At 40.7% G+C, this 27,019-nt stretch overlaps 1 protein-coding gene across 1 annotated transcript in view; it reads right to left on the bottom strand.

The window, feature by feature from the left end:
• The window catches only part of LOC124788093 (ecto-NOX disulfide-thiol exchanger 2), a 217,078-nt gene that overhangs the window by 102,091 nt on the left and 87,968 nt on the right, over positions 1-27,019 (bottom strand). The window contains exon 7 of the mRNA XM_047255195.1: positions 13,182-13,394. Within this exon, the coding sequence (XP_047111151.1) occupies positions 13,182-13,394 (213 nt within the window). The remainder of the gene's footprint in view (positions 1-13,181; positions 13,395-27,019) is intronic.

Here is a 27,019-nt window from a genome sequence, read left to right as displayed (position 1 = left end):
ACAAGCTATCAGTGCAGGGCATCATGCAGTTGGTCCTGCAAAATTAGATAATGTAAAATCATGTCTTCAATAAACAAACAACCAGTGATGGCACAGAGGTGCTGAAACATGTTTAGAGGGGGGGGGGGGGGGGGACAGTGTGTTTGCAAAAAGGTGGAACCCAGATCCTATACTGTAACATGTACTTCAAAACAAGGCACGAGATAGATGACACTTCCTTAGAATCACTGAGATCCTTTGAAGAGCATATCATGACAATGAGGTGGAGTTGCAGCACTCCACCAATGTTATATAATCTGTCTATTGAGAAACAATGAAAAAACCAAAGAGAAAATTGGGCATGTACAGCTGTACATCCTCCCTTTCAGATGCCCTACATCCCACCAAGGCCATATTGAGACAGATATGACACGTCTCCAATTTCACAGAGAAAAAAACCGTAACCATATATAGAGTATTATTATATCTACATCTACATTTATACTCCGCAAGCCACCAAACGGTGTGTGGCGGAAGGCACTTTACGTGCCACTGTCATTACCTCCCTTTCCTGTTCCAGCTGAGTATGGTTCACGGGAATAATGACTGCCGGAAAGCCTCTGTACGCGCTCAAATCTCTCTAATTTTACATTCGTGATTTCCTCGGGAGGTATAAGTAGGGGGAAGCAATGTATTCAATACCTCATCCAGAAATGCGCCCTCTCGAAACCTGGACAGCAAGCTACACTGCGATGCAGAGTCTGCCACTTGAGTTTGCTAAACATCTCCATAATGCTATTACGCTTGCCAAATAAACCTGCGACGAAACGCGCCGCTCTTCTTTGGATCTTCTCTATTTCCTCTGTCAACCTAACATGGAACCGATCCCACACTGATGAGCAATACTCAAGCATAGGTCAAACGAGTGTTTTGTAAGCCACCTCCTTTGTTGATGGACTACATTTTCTAAGGACTCCCCCAATGAATCTCAACCTGGCACCCGCCTTACCAACAATTAATTTTATATGATCATTCCACTTCAAATCGTTCTACATGCATACCCCCAGATATTTTACAGAAGTAACTGCTACAGTAGAGTCTCGATAGTTCGAGGTGAACGGGACCGGAACCACCTCGAACCATCGAAAACTCGGTCCAACAAAATTTAAAGGGGAAAAAGAAATATTATGATATTGTAAGTAATAAAGGTCAAAATATGAACTTTATTAAAATAAAAGTATTTACATGTGAATTTGCATTGGCAGAATAACAATAATTATTTATTTAGACACGTAAAAGTGAAGTGTCTTTTGTTTGGCGAAGCTGCAACGTTTCCTCGCAGCAATGTCACGCCACCGTCTCAGGAGCAATAGGTCAGTTGGTGTTGCCTCAGGCTGTTGTTCCACGTAGCATATGGCGGCCTCGAGAGCAGCGTAGTCATCGGTGTGACTCATCATTGGTGCAGCCTCTGCCTCGTCATCCTCATCACTCTCACACTGTGATGGAATGTTAACCATGTCAATTATAGAAGAGTCTGTCACTTCCAACTGTTCATCTGAATTTAACCACTTGCTGACTTCCAGCTCTTCTGCCTCTTCACACCCTGGCAATCTTCTGATTAAATTACACAATGGTTGATTGTCCTCTTCTGCTAAATCTTCAGTTTCTGTGTCTGGCACACTTTCCTGTAGAATTTTCCTCCATGACTTAGAAATTGTGTGTGACTTTATTTCGCTCCAAGATACGCTAATCCAGTACATGACGTCCTTCAAAGTCACTTTCTTCAAAGCTCCTACAATGCTTTCGTTGTCTTTGGAATGCAGGATTGACTTTAGCAATTGCCGCCAAGATTTTTTTTTTTTTTTTAGACATTCCAGAATGCCCTGATCCATGGGCTGAATGAGTCAGGTAATGTTTGGTGGGAAAAACAAGGCGCGGATACCGCCGCACTGCAGTTCTCCTGCACTTGGATGTGAGGACGCATTATCCATGAGCAAAATTGCTTTGCATGGCAGTCCCCTTTCTTTTAAAAAATTCTTGCAGTCAGGTACAAATGAGTTAAAAAACCAGTTCTTGAAGATTTCCTGATTCATCCAGGCATTATTCTGATGTGTATAGACAACTGGAAGAGTTGAGATGGATACATTCTTGAACGTTCTTGGCTTGGCAGACTTCCCAACCACAACTAGTTTTAGTTTGCGGTTTCCAGTTGCATTTGAAGCCACCATAACTGTGAGCCGCTCTTTGCTTTTTTTTGTGCCCAGGAGCAGTTTTTTCTTCACAAGAAGCAAGTGTTCTCGCTGGTAATATTTTAAAATTTAGCCCAGTTTCCTCACAGTTATATATTTGTTCATTAGACAAATTTTCGTCAGCTACGATTTTTTTAAACTCGACGATAAATTTTGAAACAGCCTGAGCGTCATCAGAGAGTTTTTCTCCACATATGTCTAGTTAACGCACACCACACCTCTTCTTCCACTTGTCAAGCCAGCTCACACTAGTGGCGAAATTGTCATCTCCTTCCTGCAGCTGGTTTCTGAAAAGAAAGCTTTTTCTTGCAAGATTGGGCCAGAAATCGGAGCACCCTTCTGTGTCTGTTGGGTAAACCAAATGAACAATGCCTCACTTGTTTTTTCGAAGTCTGACTTCTTTATACTTATTCAACTGAGAGATTCGTGTGAGCATTTCTGTGAAGAAAACTGTTCCAATTTAAGTCTGTTTCTTCGCCAGTCACCAACAGTAACTTCACTGACACCATATTCGAGAGCAAGTTTTTTTTATTGTTTCTCCTTTGTCAAGTCGTCTTAGTGCTTCTAATTTTAGATGCAAAGGCACAAATTTCCTCTTTTTGGTTACAGCACTCTACTCAAGTCCTTGGGCTCATCCCAGAATCTTTTCCCTGAATCCATATCCTTCCTCATTCCTGCAAAGCCTCTGCACCACACACCCGCCTTCCACATGCTCCCCAAAATCCACAAACCTAACACTTCTGGGTGTCTCATTTGGCTGGTTACTGTCCTCGTGTTGACTAATATCTCCAATCAATTCCCCATAACATACAATCATTCCTTACACTCATGTCGGACACAGCAGGTAATTTGTGCTCATATCCGTTATTGTTTTATATTTCATGGTACAGCACTGTACCTGCCCAGATAGCTGAGTGTGTCAAAACGTTCACTTGCCAGATCAAATTTGCTAATGGGTTAATGATGGACCAGTGTGCCAGCCAGCCTGCCTGGATGTGGTTTTTAGATGGTTCTCCAAATCCACCTACCTAAATACTAGACAGTTACCCACATTATGCCTCAGATACACAATCTTCCAACAGTACATGATTTCACTAGATGCGAAACAGGATTAGGAAATGGATTCTTCCCTAGCAGAAGGGGCAGTAGCTTTCAAATACCTTTGGGAGTGGCAATCCCATCGTAATGTATTGCGAATACATAGAAAGAAGGATGCTTTATTGTATGATTATATGATAGCGGAACAAACACAGGTACAGTAGAGTCTTGATAGTTAGTTTCCAACAATCCGAGCCTCTTAAAAACATCACTGCAAAAGATAGGGAGAGTACAGCTCAGTGACAAAGCAGACAACAATGCAATCAGCACTGACGATTAGCTCGCTGCCCTGTTGCACGAACATCTGTTGTCAGTATGGCACGAAATACCCCGACTGCTGCCGGTTGCTACCGATCAAAACTGGGGAGTTCATATGCTGCTGTAGTTCCCAGTACCTGTACTGTACAGTGTTGTGTGTCGTTTTGTTTGTTGACTGTGTGTTCCGTTGTACACATTACAAAGATTTTTTACAGTGGTACAGGGGAGTGTAATGAATGAGATACTATAAAATCTTGACCAGTGGGGTGTGAGCCAGGTTGGCGGGAGGGAGGGTAGGGTGGGAAGGGAGGGGGTTAAGGGTCACCTTTGGTTTTTCCTGACTATCTCAAAAATCATGGTTCTGGCGAAATTGTTTTCCAGTACAAAATTAAACAACATTAAATTTCCTGCGTGAAAGATCCCATTCATTTTTTCTCTAGCACTAACAGTTTCTGCATTGCAGGGGATGGAACAATTGCACATTATTAAAACATTGTTTTCCCATGATAAAAAAATTAGTGTATATTTTTAAATAACATGGGTTAAGAATAAATTCTAAATTTCTGTACTGCATCTTAGTGCAGTAGAACCGTATTAATGGATAAACTGTGTTCTAGGGATGTAATAGGATAGAAAGGTGGGGACAGAGGTTAGAAGTATGAGGGAAGGTAGTTCATTGGATTATGGTCGTGCTCTTCCTGCCTTCATAGGCCTGCAAACTGAGGAGCAAGCAGGCAGTTTCCCATTCTCTCTACCACACTACTTCACAAAAAGCAACTGACCCTTCCGCAGCTCAGTTTATGAATCACTGGCAACAAAATGTGCAGACATGCTCAGAGATATTTATTTTCCACAAAGTGCTTAAACACTACAGGGAATACAGGTATGAATTATTAATAATACTAACACATGAAATGCATATGGACAGAATCTATGCATATCTCCACCCAAGCTCCTACAATGCTAGAGAAAAATCTAGATGATGAGACTTACCAAACAAAAGCGCTGGCAGGTCGATACAAATACAAACATACACACGAAATTCAAGCTTTCTCAACAACGGCTGCTTCGTCAGGAAAGAGGGAAGGAGAGGGAAAGACGAAAAGATGTGGGTTTCCTTTCGTCTTCCCCTCTCCTTCCCTCTTTCCTGATGAGGCAACAATTTGTTGCGAAAGCTTGAATTTTGTGTGTATGTTTGTGTTTGTTTGTGTGTCTATCGACCTGCCAGCGTTTTTACACACACACACACACACACACACACACACACACACACACACACACACACACACACACACACACTCTCCTGGAAATTGAAATAAGAACACCGTGAATTCATTGTCCCAGGAAGGGGAAACTTTATTGACTAATTCCTGGGGTCAGATACATCACATGATCACACTGACAGAACCACAGGCACATAGACACAGGCAACAGAGCATGCACAATGTCGGCACTAGTACAGTGTATATCCACCTTTCGCAGCAATGCAGGCTGCTATTCTCCCATGGAGACGATCGTAGAGATGCTGGATGTAGTCCTGTGGAACGGCTTGCCATGCCATTTCCACCTGGCGCCTCAGTTGGACCAGCGTTCGTGCTGGACGTGCAGACCGCGTGAGACGACGCTTCATCCAGTCCCAAACATGCTCAATGGGGGACAGATCCGGAGATCTTGCTGGCCAGGTAGTTGACTTACACCTTCTAGAGCACGTTGGGTGGCACGGGATACATGCGGACGTGCATTGTCCTGTTGGAACAGCAAGTTCCCTTGCCGGTCTAGGAATGGTAGAACGGGGTTCGATGACGGTTTGGATGTACCGTGCACTATTCAGTGTCCCCTCGACGATCACCAGTGGTGTACGGCCAGTGTAGGAGATCGCTCCCCACACCATAATGCCGGGTGTTGGCCCTGTGTGCCTCGGTCGTATGCAGTCCTGATTGTGGCGCTCACCTGCACGGCGCCAAACACGCATACAACCATCATTGGCACCAAGGCAGAAGCGACTCTCATCGCTGAAGACGACACGTCTCCATTCGTCCCTCCATTCACGCCTGTCGCGACACCACTGGAGGCGGGCTGCACGATGTTGGGGCGTGAGCGGAAGACGGCCTAACGGTGTGCGGGACCGTAGCCCAGCTTCATGGAGACGGTTGCGAATGGTCCTCGCCGATACCCCAGGAGCAACAGTGTCCCTAATTTGCTGGGAAGTGGCGGTGCGTTCCCCTACGGCACTGCGTAGGATCCTACGGTCTTGGCGTGCATCCGTGCGTCGCTGCGGTCTGGTCCCAGGTCGACGGGCACGTGCACCTTCCGCCGACCACTGGTGACAACATCGATGTACTGTGGAGACCTCACGCCCCACGTGTTGAGCAATTCGGCGGTACGTCCACCCGGCCTCCCACATGCCCACTACACGCCCTCGCTCAAAGTCCGTCAACTGCACATACGGTTCACGTCCACGCTGTCGCGGCATCCTACCAGTGTTAAAGACTGCGATGGAGCTCCGTATGCCACGGCAAACTGGCTGACACTGACGGCGGCGGTGCACAAATGCTGCGCAGCTAGCGCCATTCGACGGCCAACACCGCGGTTCCTGGTATGTCCGCTGTGCCGTGCGTGTGATCATTGCTTGTACAGCCCTCTCGCAGTGTCCGGAGCAAGTATGGTGGGTCTGACACACCGGTGTCAATGTGTTCTTTTTTCCATTTCCAGGAGTATATATATATATATATATATATATATATATATATATATATATATATATATATATATATATATATATATATATATATATATATATATATATATACAAAATGAAAGTGCTGGCAGGTCGACAGACACACAAACAAACACAAACATACACACAAAATTCAAGCTTTCGCAACAAACTGTTGCCTCATCAGGAAAGAGGGAAGGAGAGGGAAAGACGAAAGGATGTGGGTTTTAAGGGAAAGGGTAAGGAGTCATTCCAATCCCGGGAGCGGAAAGACTTACCTTAGGGGGAAAAAAGGACGGGTATACACTCGCGCGCGCACACACACACACACACACACACACACACACACACACACACACACACACACACACATACATATCCATCCACACATATACAGACACAAGCAGACATATTTAAAGACAAAGAGTTTGGGCAGAGATGTCAGTCGAGGCAGAAGTGCAGAGGCAAAGATGTTGTTGAATGACAGGTGAGGTATGAGTGGCGGCAACTTGAAATTAGCGGAGATTGAGGCCTGGTGGATAACGGGAAGAGAGGATATATTGAAGAGCAAGTTCCCATCTCTGGAGTTTGGATAGGTTGGTGTTAGTGGGAAGTATCCAGATAACCCGGACGGTGTAACACTGTGCCAAGATGTGCTGGCCGTGCACCAAGGCATGTTTAGCCACAGGGTGATCCTCATTACCAACAAACACTGTCTGCCTGTGTCCATTCATGCGAATGGACAGTTTGTTGCTGGTCATTCCCACATAGAATGCGTCACAGTGTAGGCAGGTCAGTTGGTAGATCACGTGGGTGCTTTCACACATGGCTCTGCCTTTGATCGTGTACACCTTCCGGGTTACAGGACTGGAGTAGGTGGTGGTGGGAGGGTGCATGGGACAGATTTTACACCGGGGGCGGTTACAAGGGTAGGAGCCAGAGGGTAGGGAAGGTGGTTTGGGGATGTCATAGGGATGAACTAAGAGGTTACGAAGGTTAGGTGGACAGCGGAAAGACACTCTTGGTGGAGTGGGGAGGATTTCATGAAGGATGGATCTCATTTCAGGGCAGGATTTGAGGAAGTCGTATCCCTGCTGGAGAGCCACATTCAGAATCTGATCCAGTCCCGGAAAGTATCCTGTCACAAGTGGAGCACTTTTGTGGTTCTTCTGTGGGAGGTTCTGGGTTTGAGAGGATGAGGACGTGGCTCTGGTTATTTGCTTCTGTACCACGTCTGGAGGGTAGTTGCGGGATGCGAAAGCTGTTGTCAGGTTGTTGGTGTAATGCTTCAGGGATTCCGGACTGGAGCAGATTCGTTTGCCACGAAGACCTAGGCTGTAGGGAAGGGACCGTTTGATGTGGAATGGGTGGCAGCTGTCATAATGGAGGTACTGTTGCTTGTTGGTGGGTTTGATGTGGACGGACGTGTGAAGCTGGCCATTGGACAGGTGGAGGTCAACATCAAGGAAAGTGGCATGGGATTTGGAGTAGGACCAGGTGAATCTGATGGAACCAAAGGAGTTGAGGTTGGAGAGGAAATTCTGGAGTTCTTCTTCACTGTGAGTCCAGATCATGAAGATGTCATCAATAAATCTGTACCAAACTTTGGGTTGGCAGGCCTGGGTAACCAAGAAGGCTTCCTCTAAGCGACCCATAAATAGGTTGGCGTATGAGGGGGCCATCCTGGTACCCATGGCTGTTCCCTTTAATTGTTGGTATGTCTGGCCTTCGAAAGTGAAGAAGTTGTGAGTCACGATGAAGCTGGCTAAGGTAATGAAGAAAGAGGTTTTAGGTAGGGTGGCAGGTGATCGGCGTGAAAGGAAGTGCTCCATCGCAGCGAGGCCCTGGACGTGCGGGACATTTGTGTATAAGGAAGTGGCATCAATGGTTACAAGGATGGTTTCTGGGGGTAACGGATTGGGTAAGGATTCCAGGCGTTCGAGAAAGTGGTTGGTGTCTTTGATGAAGGATGGGAGACTGCACGTAATGGGTTGAAGGTGTTGATCTACATAGGCAGAGATACGTTCTGTGGGGGCTTGGTAACCAGCTACAATGGGGCGGCCGGGATGATTGGGTTTGTGAATTTTAGGAAGAAGGTAGAAGGTAGGGGTGCGCGGTGTCGGTGGGGTCAGGAGGTTGATGGAGTCAGGTGAAAGGTTTTGCAGGGGGCCTAAGGTTCTGAGGATTCCTTGAAGCTCCACCTGGACATCGGGAATGGGATTACCTTGGCAAACTTTGTATGTGGTGTTGTCTGAAAGCTGACGCAGTCCCTCAGCCACATACCCCCGACGATCAAGTACCACGGTCGTGGAACCCTTGTCCGCCGGAAGAATGACGATGGACCGGTCAGCCTTCAGATCACGGATAGCCTGGGCTTCAGCAGTGGTGATGTTGGGAGTAGGATTAAGGTTTTTTAAGAAGGATTGAGAGGCAAGGCTGGAAGTCAGAAATTCCTGGAAGGTTTGGAGAGGGTGATTTTGAGGAAGAGGAGGTGGGTCCCGCTGTGACGGAGGACGGAACTGTTCCCGGCAGGGTTCAATTTGGATAGTGTCTTGGGGAGTTGGATCATTAGGGGTAGGATTAGGATCATTTTTCTTCATGGCAAAGTGATACTTCCAGCAGAGAGTACGAGTGTAGGACAGTAAATCTTTGACGAGGGCTGTTTGGTTGAATCTGGGAGTGGGGCTGAAGGTGAGGCCTTTGGATAGGACAGAGGTTTCGGATTGGGAGAGAGGTTTGGAGGAAAGGTTAACTACTGAATTAGGGTGTTGTGGTGCCAGATTGTGTTGATTGGAATTTTGAGGTTTTGGAGGGAGTGGAGCTGGAAGTGGGAGACTGAGTAGATGTGAGAGACTGGGTTTGTGTGCAATGAGAGGTGGTTGAGGTTTGCTGGAACAATTTTGAAGGGTGAGTGCTTCACATTGTGACAAAGAACAAAAGATTATCCACTAGAATTATAGGAAGAAATGTTGGGCAGATTCCATGAAGGAATTGTGGTCATTTGTCTGGCATTGTTACTGGTGACAAAAGTTGAATTTGCCAATTTGATCCAGAAATTAAGCATCTTATTCCTGACATACATCCATAATCTAGCACTGAAAGTAAAGTGGTCTAAAAATGTTTAAAGAAAAATAGTTGTAACGATTTTCCCAAAATTTGGTCAGGCTGCAACTGTATCTCTGGAGAAACAAAGGATTCTTGCTGATCTGTTGTTCACAACAGCATAACTACCAAACATTTCAAGACTCTTCTAGAACAGCAAGCAAGGACAAAACTCATACTGCATTATTACACTGAATATTTGCACTGTTTATCCATTGCAGGTCATAGAAGTCAGGCAGATGTCCTGGTTTGGTTCTATGTACACTGCGTGGCAAGAAAAAGTGAAGCACTCAAAGGAGGAGGTGGCAGGTGCAAAAGTGAAGGGGTTATGATGTGCTTGGCACATGAAACGACAATGAAAAAATTTTTTGAAAATCTAATGTAATTGTATAGGTAGAAAATCTACTCACCAAGCAGCAGCAGCAGAAAACATAAATGAAAGTTAAAGAAATGTGCAAGCTTTCTGAGCCACTGGAACCCTGATAACAAGTATGCCTCTCCTCAAATTCCTAAGCAGTCCAACATTGGGCCACAGTTACATCCAAAAGCCGCATAAAATAATATGACCCGATTCGATCAGCTGGCCAAATGGATACCCACAATGTGGCCTCTTTCAAACTCTGTCAGATGTTGATAATGCTGTCTCACATGATTATGTGGCATTTCCAAGATCTTTACAATGATCACCCAATAACAGACGCTGTTCGTACCCCTACATACCCTACCAGGCCTGGTAATAACAGAAAACAAAAACGACACTAATGCACTCTTGTAGCCATTCTACCTGGTACCCAGAATTGCAACTCTAATCATTTACATATCTGTTGGTAATGCGTACCTATTCAAAGTTACATTGTCATCCAACCATATCATCTGAGTGTCACTTTTTTTGTCAGGCTGTCATATTGTCTGCAATGAAAAATCACATGCATAGAAGATTCACCAGCTGTGAAGACATTGTTACTGTGTATTGAAGTGAACTTACAAAGTTTTGAAGAAATGAGTGGAAAAATGTTCCATAAAAAGTATTTTGAGAAAATACACTCATTAATATTGTTTTATTTCCTTTAGCTTCTGCATATCACAAAACTTTTGTACTGACCCATGCAATTTACTACCAAACACAGTTATTAGCAAAACAATTACGGATATGCGTAAATGTATCTGATGACTCAAATGTAACTGTCTTGGGAAACAAGGCTCATGACAAACTGCTTGCTTCAAGTTGGAATCACACACTTATTTTCAGTGTTAGAAGAAAACATATTACAAATAACTAATTGTGAATAAAATGAAGCAAACAGCATCACGAGATAAGATGTTCTAAGAGATCAAATATTTGCTTCCCATATAAATACTGTGTTGCTTCATACTTACCCCACCATGGAAACAGAAGTTGAGGGAATAGTACTACTTAATTTTCTATGCCACAAAACTTATCAGATATTTATATAATTGTATCTACATTCTTATCATGTGTAAGGATTGAAAATAATATGCACAGCACTTTCTATAAATATGCTATAAAGGTAATAAATATAATAATTAGTACCTAAAATGTTATCAGAAATGTGGCAATAAGATTTGAAAGGTACTATTTGTACCTGTATCCTAGTCTCTAAACAGATTGTTGCCTCAGTTATAACTTCTGGTGATCACATATAGCATTACCAGCATCTTTTTCTTTCCACAGAATTACAGTTTTAGAACTTCCGTTATTTACATCAATGAAATAAAGTAAACATTATATAAAAATAAAATGCAAGTAATCATTGTAGTAAAATGTTTATGTTCTGCTTACCAAACCTATCTGATGACTTGAAACTGTATGACAGGTATAGATAGCATCCTGGTCTGCATGCTCCACCTCACCTGCCCATTAATGGGCTTTCTGTGTGTTCTCAGCTGACTGTTGTCACTGTTATAGGTCAACTTCTGAGCAAAATATACAGAGTCTCACCTGGACACAAGTGCTCCAACTGACTGACAGGACTTCACTTCAGGAGTAAACTCACGTTGTTCGACTATGTGCAACACACATTCCAAATAATAGCAGCACATTTCAATATTTATGTTATGGTATGAAAGCACAAAGTTGAAATGATATTGCATTTACTTATTTGTTTATTTATTTGTTGTTTCTGCCTATCATTCTGGATATGCATGAAAATAACTTGATTAATGCCATGGTTACCAAATTTCACTGACAATTAAAAAGTTCCAAGATTTGTAAGTTTTATGAAATTTCTGTATCAACTACAACGTATTTTATATGGACTGAAATCCAATAACATAACACGCAATTCTGCTAAATCATTAGAACAACTTTTAATGTCACTTTAGTACAGAGGAGCTGTATTACAGCTTTAAACAAAGAGGAGGCTATATGGAAAACAAGTCAAGGATACACTTAATAAGAACATTGTGTTTTAACCCACAGCAAGAATAACATTATCCCATTTTGTCTGTGACCGAAGTTTTTATTTGTTTACTGTAAAATTATCTGAGCAAAAAAATGACTGGGAATATATGAACTTTAACTGAAACATACAGAAGTGTGATAATGCTCAAGAGGTTAACAGAAATGTAAATGCAAACATCTCTTAGGTTTTCATTTCCCTTATTTATTTTAAGAAATATGCATAGCTGGAGAATAAACTCTGAAGCCTTTCCAAAATATTAGGTCAAGTATCATAAATGTTCACCTAACAAAATCTTAAATACATAAAAAAAATGTGTGTGTTGTCTATAGTGTAACAAGATTTCATTTATAACTTCACTGAGAAACATTTAATTTACAGATTTTGGCCATTTCTTGTACAAATAAAATAATGAAGGTAAGATGTGGTTGCTGTGGTCAACCTGTAATTACAAATGTAAATGGCTGGTTCTGGTTTTTATTTTCAGTAAGAAATGGTATGTATAAATTTAAGGGCATTTTTGTACTTAGAGATGTGCAACGTGACACCAAGAAAAAAAAGAAAAAAAAGATGTTAGAAATCAACGGTAAGGAAATGTGAGGGTTGCTTTGGTAGTGAACAGTTCTATTTGCTTTTATTTACAGTACATACAACCTTCTTAGAAAAAGTTAATCAATTAATACACTTCTACCCCGGCAACAGGGTGTAATACCAACTAAATTTAATCCTTGGATATCTTTGAGTATAATGCTAACCATAACATAAATATTGAAATATGTATATTTTTAATGTTGCAGAGTAGCTATACACATAGAATACAGAAGATATACTGCATACAATATGGACTGTCTTTAAAGAAAGATGGCTCTCACAAACTTTTGGTAATAACACCAACGAACAATGACAGCTGTTCATTGGGTGTTACTGCAGGAAGTAAGCATACTGTAGACAGTAATCCGGATGAAGTCATTGCTGAGGAACAGATTTAAAATTTGCATATATTTAATGAAACAGAACTTGATGGGGCTTAACTTCACGATCATCCACTATGGCAGAGCCAATGAATTATAGTAGCACAAGCGCCATATTATGGCTAGATATCAATTAAAAACTATACTGTGTGTGTGTATTTAAGTACATATATGCATGCACACATCTGCTGCCAAGCACTCACTCGCGCGCTCGAGCGCGGTTGCATGCATGCACGCACGCACGCACGCACGCACACCAACTTTTAGCCTTGTAGTGAGCCTTAGGAGATACACAGTTCACAACTTTCCTTAGCTGTACCTCAGCCTGTTTCTGACAAGGTTCTTCACATTTAAATAAAGGAAAATAATGTAAAACTGTATTACTTACATTGAATGAGAATGCCCTGCATTCGTCCTTTCATCAACTCCTTAGCTCTCTGAAGTTCTTCATCATACTGTGCTTTTTCACTTAGCAGGCGCCGAACATGTGAGTTTGTTGACTGAATCATAGTGTAGAAAGTATTTGCGTTTCGTTTGTTGCAGTCCCCACGTTCCAGCCATGTAATCACCACTTGCACAGCTTTTGTGAATGAGTCATCCGCTGAAACAAATCATTCTTGCACTGTAAGTACAGATTAAACAACTGAATCACAAATATAAATCATGTACTAAAATTACACAAATTACACAAATTAACTCACTTAAAATATAACATGAGATAAATGTGTTTGGATCAGCCAGTCATTCAAAACATGCTAGGTTCTCCTTTCCCTAAATATTTATGGAGAAGCCAGCCACACTCCCCTCCACCAATAGGTGGGCACTGGAGTTAACTGTCAATGCCTCACTTACAGACGTCGTATGTAGGATTATTATTATTGTTATTATTATTGTTATTATTATTATTATTCTTCAAGTGGTTGAAGGAGGTTCACCATGGGAGACCAGAACATACAAAAAAACTTCAACTTGTTATTTACCACTTCAAGCCATTCATCCTTTCACTTCTTCACAATAGTGTAGAAATTAAGAAGGGGAATTTGTATTCTGGTGAAGTTGGTTCAAATGGCTCTGAGCACTATGGGACTTAACATCTTAGGTCATCAGTCCCCTAGAACTTAGACCTTAGAACTACTTAAACCTAACTAACCTAAGGACATCACACACATCCATGCCCGAGGCAGGATTCGAACCTGCGACCATAGCAGTCCGGCAGTTCCGGACTGCAGCGCCTAGAACCGCACGTCCACCACGGCCGGCGGTGAAGTTGGTTTCACACAGGCACCTGCAGGGGGAATGACAGGGTCATGGATGAAAATATTGCTCAAATTCAAAATTTTTTTCTCCGTACTGGAACGTAATAGACAAATGGGGTTTACTACACTGAATAAAGCATACAAGGAAGTTTTTATGGGTATTTTTAACTGAAAAATATTAATATCTTCACTGTGTAATTGGGATTTTCCTGACACAGCTCTGAAAGGAGGTAGATCAATGGTCATGCTGTAACTATGGTTGCGGTTATCTGAAACACAAAATTAACACATCACTCTGATCCTCACAGATGTAATTTTAGTTCATTGTAGGGATTTGCAAAAAAAAATTTGCCGAAATTATGGAAGTTTGAAAAAATTGCCATTTTTGGATCATCTTTTTTGGCTAAAAAAATACTAAATATCAATATAAAAAAAATCAGCTACAATGAACTCAAGAGAACTCAATTTGCTTCAAGGGAGGCCAAAAGTCATTAAAACTTGATGAAAATCATAGCACAAGCGATGACAACCATGCCAAAAAACATGGTTTTGAGAAAAATATGTTTGAAGTTTGATAAGTATATACCATATTTTTTAAAAAAAGGGACAAAGCTTTAAACTTAAGGAATATCATCGATGCCTGGTCCATAATACCTATCACCCTGACTACTGGATGGCTGCTTTCTGCTACTTTGCCCTGATAAGGCCTCATTTTCATCCTCAAAGCCCTCTTCGTCACTGAACGCATCATCGCTGGTTCTCTATCTTCACAGAATTGGTACATTTCATCAGCAATATTGATTTGGAGGGCACTTACCTTGTGCATTAATGCAGTATGGCCTACATTAAATAGACATACACACAAATTTGAAGCAAAGTTGACAATTTCACTTCAGCTGGATGTCATTTTTGAAGCATATCTCGAAATGAGACTACTGAAAATTTCATTCACATTTTGAGTAAAACTGCCCAGACAATGCTCCAGCAAATAAGGTTTATTCAAAACTCTGAACATCTCATGGTCACAATGAAGGGAGCATGAGTGCGGAACCAGTTCCCTAACACAGAGGCAGAGTACGTGCTCGGCTTCAAATGCTCACAGAATTGTTACATTCTGGAGTTTGTGCATCATATTTTGGGGAATATTCTTCAATGGACAAGATCAGTAAACGAAAAAAAATTTTTTTTTCAAGTTTTTTCGTCAGTCACCCTGTCGTTCCTCCTTAAGCTTTCTATTAGCTCACTCTTTACCACAATGTTGCATATGTGATGGAACCCATCACAAATATGTCATTTCCATGACTTCTCTGCAAGAGAATGATTACATCCTGCACATTCTAATATATCATGTTGGCCACATTTCCAGCAGGCAGAAGTGAACTTCAAGGATAAGAGCAGATGATAAAACACTGATTCCTATCAAATTTCATCCGCTCCAGCACCTTTGGGGTTTTAACATCACAGACAGATTGAGTTAGGGAATTGTATTCGGAAGATACAATTAGTCAGGGTAAGCAGATTAGTATTCAATGGGAATCCCTTAGTATAAGCCTTCACATGAATGTAGGATGATGGACCCTCAATAAAATATTGACCTTATGAATGAAATATACTAGTCTGAGGTACAAGTATTCCTGTGCTACTTCAAATCCAGAAGCAAGCAGGGCTTCTTCAGCAGGCGGGGTGGCAACCTGCTCCAGCTTCAGCCCTGAGCAACAATGCTATTTTTGTTCAGATCTAGGTCACAAAGTTAAAATTTTACAGGTTCCTAATTGATTTTACAATCCACAGATGGATCAGAAGTCATTCCAGTGTACCTACATATAGGGCAAAGGCAAGGACTGGGGAACAAACCAGGATTTAAATGCATTACTAACATGGAAGAAGTTACTGTAGATTGAAAGGCAGGGGCTCACAAGAATTGATAAAATGGGGTCTGTTCTATGCTCTTGTATTTAATCTAATTTCTCCTTGTTACACAGGATATCACGCTCTAGGGAATGAAGATACTTATGAAACATAGAAGCTGGGATCGCAGGAACTCCTCACAGGAAAGAAAAAGCACATCCTTTCTACTTCCAAGCATTTTTGGGTGCTAGATCATTAGAGAACTGTTCATTTTCAGGTCCCTTTAGTGTGGCATGTGAATTTTTTGTTTGAAAAAAATATCTGGAAACTTCACTTGTAAAAAATGAGAACTGTGTCGAAGATACATATTTCTGATATACTTAAAACATGATTAGCAATTTAAAGTCAACAAACACAAATATGTAAACAATACTATTTGAAATCCCCCCAATGAACCATGGACCTTGCCGTTGGTGGGGAGGCTTGCGTGCCTCAGTGATACAGATGGCCGTACCGTAGGTGCAACCACAACGGAGGGGTATCTGTTAAGGGTCCAGACAAACATGTGGTTCCTGTAGAGGGGCAGCAGCCTTTTCAGTAGTTGCAGGGGCAACAGTCTGGATGATTGACTGATCTGGCCTTGTAACAATAACCAAAACAGCCTTGCTGTGCTGGTACTGCGAACAGCTGAAAGCAAGGGGAAACTACAGCCGTAATTTTTCCCGAGGGCATGCAGCTTTACTGTATGGTTAAATGATGATGGCATCCTCTTGGGTAAAATATTCCGGAGGTAAAATAGTCTCCCATTCGGATCTCCGGACGGGGACTACTCAAGAGGACGTTGTTATCCGGAGAAAGAAAACTGGTGTTCTACGGATCGGAGCGTGGAATGTCAGATCCCTTAATCGGGCAGGTAGGTTAGAAAATTTAAAAAGGGAAATGGATAGGTTGAAGTTAGATATAGTGGGAATTAGAGAAGATCGGTGGCAGGAGGAGCAAGACTTCTGGTCAGGTGACTACAGGGTTATAAACACAAAATCAAATAGGGGTAATGCAGGAGTAGGTGTAATAATGAATAAAAAAATAGGCGTGCGGGTAAGCTACTACAAACAGCATAGTGAACGCATTATTGTGGCCAAGATGGACACGAAGCCCACGCCTACTACAGTAGTACAAGTTTATATGCCAACTAGCTCTGCAGAGGATGAAGAAATTGATGAATTGTATGAAGAGATAAAAGAAATTGTTCAGATAGTGAAGGGAGACGAAAATTTAATAGTCATGGGTGACTGGAATTCGAGTGTAGGAAAAGGGACAGAAGGAAACATAGTAGGTGAATATGGATTGGGGGTAAGAAATGAAAGAGGAAGCCGTCTGGTAGAATTTTGCACAGAGCATAACTTAATCATAGCTAACACTTGCTTCAAGAATCATAAAAGAAGGTTGTATACATGGAAGAATCCCGGAGATACTAAAAGGTATCAGATAGATTATATAATGGTAAGACAGAGATTTAGGAACCAGGTTTTAAATTGTAAGACATTTCCAGGGGCAGATGTGGACTCTGACCACAATCTATTGGTTATGAACTGCAGATTAAAATTGAAGAAACTGCAAAAAAGTGGGAATTTAAGGAGATGGGACCTGGATAAACTGAAGGAACCAGAGGTTGTACAGTGTTTCAGGGAGAGCATAAGGGAACAATTGACAGCAGTGGGGGAAAGAAGTACAGTAGAAGAAGAATGGGTAACTCTGAGGGATGAAGTAGTGAAGGCAGCAGAGGATCAAGTAGGTAAAAAGACGAAGGCTAGTAGAAATCGTTGGGTAACAGAAGAAATATTGAATTTAATTGATGAAAGGAGAAAATATAAAAATGCAGTAAATGAAGGAGGCAAAAAGGAATACAAACGTCTCAAAAATGAGATCGACAGGAACTGCAAAATGGCTAAGCAGGCATGGCTAGAGGACAAATGTAAGGATGTAGAGGCTTATCTCACTAGGGGTAAGATAGATACTGCCTACAGGAAAATTAAAGAGACCTTTGGAGAAAAGAGAACCGCTTGTATGAATGTCAAGAGCTCGGATGGAAACCCAGTTCTAACCAAAGCAGGGAATGCAGAAAGGTGGAAGGAGTATATAGAGGGTCTATACAAGGGCGATGTACTTGAGGACAATATTATAGAAATGGAAGAGAACGTTGACGAAGAGGAAATGGGAGATATGATACTGCGTGAAGAGTTTGACAGAGCACTGAAAGACCTGAGTTGAAACAAGGCCCCAGGAGTAGACAACATTCCATTAGAACTACTGACGGCCTTGGGAGAGCCGGTCCTGACAAAACTCTACCATCTGGTGAGCAAGATGTATGAGACAGGCGAAGTACCCTCAGACTTCAAGAAGAATATAATAATTCCAATCCCAAAGAAAGCAGGTGTTGACAGACGTGAAAATTACCGAACTATCAGTTTAATAAGTCACAGCTGCAAAATACTAACGCGAATTGTTTACAGACGAATGGAAAAACTAGTAGAAGCCGACCTCGGGGAAGATCAGTTTGGATTCCGCAGAAATGTTGGAACACGTGAGGCAATACTGACCCTACGACTTATCTTAGAAGCTAGAGTAAGGAAGGGCAAACCTACGTTTCTAGCATTTGTAGACTTAGAGAAAGCTTTTGACAATGTTGACTGGAATACTCTCTTTCAAATTCTGAAGGTGGCAGGGGTAAAATATAGGGAGCGAAAGGCTATCTACAATTTGTACAGAAACCAGATGGCAGTTATGAGAGTCGAGGGACATGAAAGGGAAGCAGTGGTTGGGAAGGGAGTGAGACAGGGTTGTAGCCTCTCCCCAATGTTATTCAATCTGTATATTGAGCAAGCAGTAAAGGAAACAAAAGAAAAATTCGGAGTAGGTATTAAAATCCATGGAGAAGAAATAAAAACTTTGAGGTTTGCCGATGACATTGTAATACTGTCAGAGACAGCAAAGGACTTGGAAGAGCAGTTGAACGAAATGGACACTGTCTTGAAAGGAGGATATAAGATGAACATAAACAAAAGCAAAACAAGGATAACGGAATGTAGTCGAATTAAGTCAGGTGATGCTGAGGGTATTAGATTAGGAAATGAGACACTTAAAGTAGTAAAGGAGTTTTGCTATTTGGGGAGCAAAATAACTGATGATGGTCGAAGTAGAGAGGATATAAAATGGTGACTGGCTATGGAAAGGAAAGCGTTTCTGAAGAAGAGAAATTTGTTAACATCGAGTATAGATTTAAGTGTCAGGAAATCGTTTCTGAAAGTATTTGTATGGGGTGTAGCCATGTATGGGATTGAAACATGGACGATAAATAGTTTGGACAGGAAGAGAATAGAAGCTTTCGAAATGTGGTGCTACAGAAGAATGCTGAAGATTAGATGGGTAGACCATATAACTAATGAGGAGGTATTGAATAGAATTGGGGAGAAGAGGAGTCTGTGGCACAACTTGACGAGAAGAAGAGACCAGTTGGTAAGACATGTTCTGAGGCATCAAGGGATCACCAATTTAGTATTGGAGGGCAGCGTGGAGGGTAAAAATCGTAGAGGGAGACCAAGAGATGAATACACTAAGCAGATTCAGAAGGATGTAGGTTGCAGTAGGTACTGGGAGATGAAGAAACTTGCACAGGATAGGGTAGCATGGAGAGCTGCATCAAACCAGTCTCAGGACTGAAGACCACAACAACAACACTATTTGAAACTAATACTCTCTGCCCGCTTCTTCTACCTCCAAATCATCAACCGTAACTGGCAAACTGTCATGAGAAGGCCAAAAAAGATATTCACTGGGAGCAGAAAATTTGTAAAAAAACCTGAATACTTTTCACAGAAGTCCCACTTGGTGAATTGTCGAAGGACATTATGCTGTCAGGTGGTGTTTTAAGATTTCTCAACATTAGGGGAAAATACCATCAGGTGACATCTACATAGGAATGGCAACTGTATAACCACATCTTGTAGTGTTAAGTGAGAGATAACACATACTGCACCTATACTAAGAGTGATTAAGAAGATCCTCAAATCTAACATTCATATCACACAATGATATTAGTGGTCTTAAGGCCATTATTAAGTGGTTATACACTCTGTTGTCTTCAGAAATTTTATCTTCGTATGCTGGAAATGCAGCAAAACCTCATATGCCTGGCCAGGCAAACAACTTATTAACTTCTCATGGTTGAGGTTCACAGTCATGAGAAGTTAATCAATAATTTAATTGGTGGTCATCTTCTCCTATTCCACTGATGAATTTCTTACTAGGAGTGATGTATACACTACTACTACTAATAATAATATCAAATACATGTCACACAAAATCTGACTCTGCACATCTTCAGTGTACAAGTAAGATATTTAGAGAATATTGTTTTCTGTTTGATGATATGTGGCTATAATATCCTACGAATTAAATTAAATGTGTCAATGGAAATTTAAATTGAGAAAACTATTACGTTATGAGGCAGAGCTGCTGGCTAGTTCTTGATACTTACAAAGAGGTTACAAATTCTGTAGGGAAGTTCACATTTTCTTCGACGTTTACCATCACGTCAATCGATTTGTATATTCTCTCTTCAATGATAAGTTTCTTCTGAATATTAACATTGATATTGTTTACAATATTATTTTGGGTTGTCAAAATTGCCCTTCCAAATGGCCAGTCCAGATTGGTATAGATGTGAAACAATGTTCAAAAAAATTCGGTTGATGAGTTCGTTTTCAGCAGTGGCTATTTTTCAGAACTCACTGTTGAGTTTAACGATGCTGGTCATCTGGTCAGTAGTATATGTGCCTTTACCTATATGTAAAAGCAGTTGACCAAAATGTGCTGCTGTTTCATCTTTTAATAGTTCAACTCTCATATTTTTTGTCAGTCACAGTATTTGTATGTGTGGCCAGAGAGGTGATTTTTTTTAAGCGTGCACTGATATTGTATGCTGGTGTTGACTTCAAAATAACTGAAATTGTCTGTCAAAAATCTTCTGAGATTATGAGCAGAGCTACTCCCTTTAGAGAAAGTCGTCAATTTTTCCATTCAATTATGTACAACCAACATTTACTGGTTCCAAAGATGTGTTATTTTGTGATGACTTCAATAAATCTCATTTGTTTTTGTCATAAAACTCAGGCTATTATGGCGTGTCGATGTATGGGGGCTTGTCCATATCTTAGTTGTTCTTTATTTCTGGCCACGATGAGTTACATGTGAATCTCTTGAAGAGGTCAGGTCATCGATATTTTCTTATGTAGATCATAGCATCTTGAATGTATTTGTGCATGTGTCTCAGACTTCCTATATATAAAGAGTGTAAGATAACCATTGTTCCAATGTCATCAATGTTTCGGTCATGGAAGGTGGATGTATTATTCTCATTCAGTCTAATGCAAAGCATCCATTCTGCTTCTATTTTTACATATATACCTACCAGGAATTGTTGGAATAAAGATCAAGTGTCAAGAAGGTGACTGTATGTTTCATTCTCTCTAATCATTAAGTGGTAAGCATAGAAATCCTTGGAAGTGATATTTTTTGTTTGTTTCTATGCCTGCTTCAGGCATAGAAACATTAAAATTATATCTGTCCTCTCCATGCAGAAATATTAATGAGCATCATATGAACAGAGTGTGTCTGAAATACAATGTAGTCCTTCTGTTCTTTGTTGTGCAATTATGTCACAGCTTGTGTTTTCATTGTCCACAATTGCGACTTCTTCTATCCGAGGATCATTAAATTGGTGTTCTTCTCCTCCATGTGGTCTTTTGTCAGCTCGAATTTTAACTTCACAGTCATCAGAAATCGTTTGGTCTAGTACCCGATTTGAATATGTGAATCAGTTGTGATTTGTGTAAGATCCTCTGTACACATCTGACTACTTCTCATCTCAATTCACTGATATTTGTGCGGTATTGATCAATTTGTGTTTCTTCATTTTCAATGAAATATACTTGCAGAAATTTATGGTCTTCTTTGGGTAGTGGTTGTAACAATCCCACATTGTGATAGATTTGTCCTTGGATGGAAAAAACGTAATTGATTTCGTCTCTGTTAGTGTTGATCGAAATGACACCAAAAGAAGTCATTTGGAAGAAGGTGTTTTATATTTTGAATAAAGTGTTTTGATTCTGGAGTTTCTCCAGTCATGTAATGTAAAAAATCATGTGGAGTTGCTTCCAGTGGTGGTAATGAAATTTTTCCATTCATGCAACAGAATCCTGGTGTTTCTCTGCTGAATGTTTTCATGTTGCAAAATTGGCAGATGTTATCCACTTTTCCGACTACGACATGTTTGTGTTTGGTACATTCTTTTGTCGGGCTGTAGTGGAATCCTTCATTTGTTAGGTTGAACTGTTTACTTGTCCTCATCCGCACTTCCTGTAGAATGATATATTCACGGCTCGCTTGACTTCACAATCTTTTATTATAAGATTGTGTCACAATTCTTGATTCTTCAATCTGTTCATTCTGTAGCTCTTCGATTTCTCTTCTTCTCACAGTGCTCATTCTCTTTTGTTGGGAACTTAAACGCACTTCACACTCTTCATCCGTTTCATTTTTTCATTGCTCCTTTTGTTTTCACTGTTTTGCTGCAGAACTGGCAAGATCTCCTCCTCTTTAGTGTTTGGGTATTGTCTAAAATCTAAATCAAATCAACTTTTTAATAAGAAATGCACTAAGTACACTTAACATACTTTTCACACTTTATTTTCAGTCACTGTATCACTTTGACTACTCACACTTCACTGCCTGTTTCTATTCACTCACTGCACTGCTTTTTCAGTTCCTCCCTTCATTACTGATAAGAAACTGACTTTCGAATCCACAATGGGTCTTGCTTTACATACCCCTACAGTGGGTAGCCCTATCGTTGGTGACTTCCAGAACATACCAAAAAGTCTTCAAATGGTCCACAATGTTCCCCAACTTACGAGTGTGTCCTGAAATGTTCCACAATGGTCTGAGATGTTCTGAACATTCCGGAATCTTCCTGGACATCCAGGCTATTCCTGAACATTCTACAACATCCCAGATCACTCTGGAATTTTATGGAAAGCTCTCAAATACTCTCGAATGTCCTGGGATGTTCTAGAGGGCAAAACTTCCTCGCTCTTATATTGTCAAAATCACACCCTTCTTCAGGTAAAAGCGGGAACCTTATTCATGGATGGGAGATAGAGGGCCATCACACCATATAACCCCACTGATCATACTGGGACTCGTTTCTGAGTTTTAGTGACACACACACTGTACACTTGCTTATATAATATATATCATTTATCCATCTTCCCCTGAAACTTATATCATTTTTATGAGAATTTCAAATACCTTGCATCATTTTACATTGCTGAATGCTTTTACTATGTCAACAAGTCCCACGAAACAGTTGATTTTTCTTATGTCTTGCCTCCAATGTCAAGAGCACTGTCAGAACTACCTCTCTGATGGTTTTACTTCCCAAAAGGCCAAACTGATCTTTGCCCGAAAGTTCCTCACTATTCCTTGCCACTGCTCTGTATATTCTTCTTGTCAACATGAGCTGTTAAGCTAATTGGACAATAGTGCTGTCTTTGGGATTTCGTAGAAACATTCTTCCGAAAGTCTGAGGGCATAACTGCTACTTGTCCTTAGGATTTTTGGAATTCCAAATTTATTTAATGTTTCAGTTCTGTCTGGTTTGATTACAAGCATTCTGAAGTTGGCGACACTCTTTGACTTTAATATTGGATCTCCTGTCTTCCAAATCAACATCCATTCCTTCTTACATCAAATCAGCAAACAGTTTCTCCCCCTCGTAGAGGCACTGAATGCCCTCTTGTCATCTATCTCCCCCCCCCCCCCCTCTCTCTCTCTCTCTCTCTCTCTCTCTCTCTCTCTCTCTCTCTCTCTCTCTCTCTCTCACACACACACACACACACACACTTTTAACAACAGAATTCCTTTCACATTCTGAATGTTGACACCTTTGATTTTAATTTTACCAAAGTTCTTTTAAGTATTCTAAGTGCTGCACTTGCCTTATCAATGACTGAAATGGATTTATTCACATTTGTTCTACAGCTTCCCTGTACTACCTATTGATTTCATTCCAGAGTAACTTTTATTGCTGTATTCCTTTCCTTTTATGAACATTTTTGTATTTCCTTCTTTCACCTGGTTTTCTTCACAGTTACCTTCCTTGCACCTATATCTGTCTGACAACTTCTGTGATTCATTCCTCCTCAAGTGCACTATTCATTATTGCCGATCTACAGCCTCAAAGAACTTCAAATGCACATAATCATTCCTCAGTACTTCAGTATTCTACTTCCTAACAAGCTGATTCTTCCTGATGGTTCTCTCAAACTTTAGCCTATTCTTGATTATTACCAAATTGTGATCTGAGTCTATAGCTGCACTGAGGCATAACTTAAATTCCAATATATGATTTTAGATTCTCTATCTTACCATGATGTAGGCCAACAGATATCTCCCTGTGTCTCCACGCCTTTTCCAAACATACATACCTCCTCCTCTTGTGATTTTTGAGCTGTGTATTTCCTGTTATTAGTTGGAATTTATTGCAAAACTCAAGAAGTCTGTCTCCCCCTCATTCATTCCTACTACAAAGCGTGTATTCTCCCATAACTCTTTCTACCATTTCTTCCCTTCTATAGCATTCCTACCCCACTTTTATTAGAATTTCATCCCCCTATACATACTGAGTAACCCATCCAGAGCTCTTATAAACTCGTCTCCCTTTCCCTCCAACTTTTGTTTATGAGATTAGTATGTGTACCTGAACTATTATTGCTGTTAGTGGTTTGCTGTTGATTCTGATAAGAACGTTCCTATCACTGAACTGTTCACAGTAACTCAATCTTTGTCTTATCTTCTGATTGGCAACAAAATGTACTGTCATTATACCATTTGTTTTCATCTGACCAGAATTCCTTATCTGACTTTTATTTCAGTTCACTGATTCCTACTGTATCTAGATTGAGCCTTTGCATTTCCCTTTCCATATTTCCAGTTTTCCTACCACATTCAGACTTCTAACATTACAAACTCTGACTAGTAGAACATTATTCTTACATTAGTTCTTCAATTCTTTTCTCATGTCCCTCTTCCCTTACCTTCCGTATTTTCATCCATTGATTGTTGCCAATTCTTTTGTCTTTAGAGGTAATTTCTCACCCCAAAGGAAAGAGTGTGTCCTGAACCTGTATCTGCTCATCTGCCCTCTATGGCAAGACTGATGGCAGAGTGAGAGCGACTTTATACCAGAAGTCTTCAGCTGGCATTGCTGGTTATTTTTATCCAAAATTTTATCACTGTTTGGGAAAAAACAAGAGAGCCAGGATGTTTTGACTAATAATCAAAGACACTATCACTAAATAACAGTGGCATTTCTTATGCTCACATTTTATGATCCTTTTGGAGAGCAAAAACCGCCTGTGTCAGAATCAAAAAACTATGAGCATGTGCAATTTAGCTCAGTTTGTTCATCCACAATGTCCAGATGGCAATATGTAGCAGCACTCAGGCTGGTGTCATGATTTTATCTTTGGAAGGTATTAGATACCTTTCCCCATGATGTTTACAGAACAAAATATGAGCTTATGGAATACTTACCTAATTTTATGACAGGATTTAGGAGAACATCACTATTAACTATTAATATGGAGATGAAGATATGAAAATAACTTTGGGCATGCTCCAAAGGAGTGTTATAAGGCCAACATTGATTGCAGTACAAAAAATGATCTGGTGGATAATTTTGGAAGCTCCTTGAAGCTCTTTATGGATAATAGTGTTGGGTATTGTGAACCACATGCTGTATAATTGTAGAAAAATCTAGGAACATGAATATACAATCAACACTTGGTGCTGGAACCAACGGACAACCTTCAAAATAAACAAATGTGACATATTATGAATAAATAAATGGAAAGGTCCATTACTGTTCAATTACATGATTGTCAATCAATCACTGAAAATTGCTTTAGAAATAAACTATTCAGGAGTATGCTCTATAGGGCCTTAAGAACAACCACATTGGAAAAATTCTAAGGAAATCTGATTGTAAGAATATTAAATTCAGGTGGAAGGAGCATGTGGCAAGGAATATGCTGGAAAATATAACAAAGAAGTTGTTTGCTTAAGTAAAAGGGATACGAAAAGACCCAATACAACAACCTACTAGATGATGAGTGGAAAACCCTAGAAAACATAAGGGAGCAACTTGGAAGCACACTGCTGAAGACCATAATCGATGGAAAAGTTAAGAAGAAAGCCTTTATCCATCAGTGGATATCAAACAGCTCGTGGTGACCAAAGGTGCGCATACTATAGTTTGTCATAGGGGTTGGGGAGGGGGTGGAGGTGGGGTGGGGGTGTTGGAGGGTGGAAGGGAGAGGATGGGAGAGGGGTAGAGGGGGGGAGGAGGAGGAGGTGTATGACTATTTTTTAGTATTTTGGAAGATGACAAGTGACTTGTAAGTAGCCATAAAGAAGTTCCAGTTCTGACCCCGTTAAATACCTGTATAATACCAACTTTTAAGTTATTATTAATTTTAAAGGAAAACTGCTGACAACACAATATTTTTCCTTTCCCTGAGAGCTGGAAGGGGGGGGGGGGGGGGGGGAGACAGTATCCCACCTGCCCTCAGACAGACACACCCAGGGTCAGGGTGGTGGTGGAGATGGTGTATGTTTTCACAAAATGTTAAGTTTGCAGATTTATAGCATGACATGACATGACAATGTGTTTGCTGAACGAATCCATAACAGTGCACATACTTTTCCCAGTGAATTATGCTGACAAAAATTCACAGTCAAATTATTAATGTTTTCGAGTACTGCAATTTCAAATACTGAAAGTGACATACTATTTATTAACTTATCAGAAAGTGACATACTATTTATTAACTTATCAGAAAGTGACATACTATTTATTAAGTTATCAAGACACTTCAAAATGGTGATAACAGTTACAAACTACAGCACACTGAATATTACTTTCTTAAAAAAGTACGCAACTTCCAATAGTTGAAGGGTTTTAACATGTCGACATCCATGATGAACAAAATAATGTCACTACTGA

This window comes from Schistocerca piceifrons, chromosome 3 (assembly GCF_021461385.2).
Source record: "Schistocerca piceifrons isolate TAMUIC-IGC-003096 chromosome 3, iqSchPice1.1, whole genome shotgun sequence".
Lineage (NCBI taxonomy): Eukaryota > Metazoa > Arthropoda > Insecta > Orthoptera > Acrididae > Schistocerca > Schistocerca piceifrons.
This window is presented reverse-complemented; position numbering and strand designations above follow the sequence as displayed.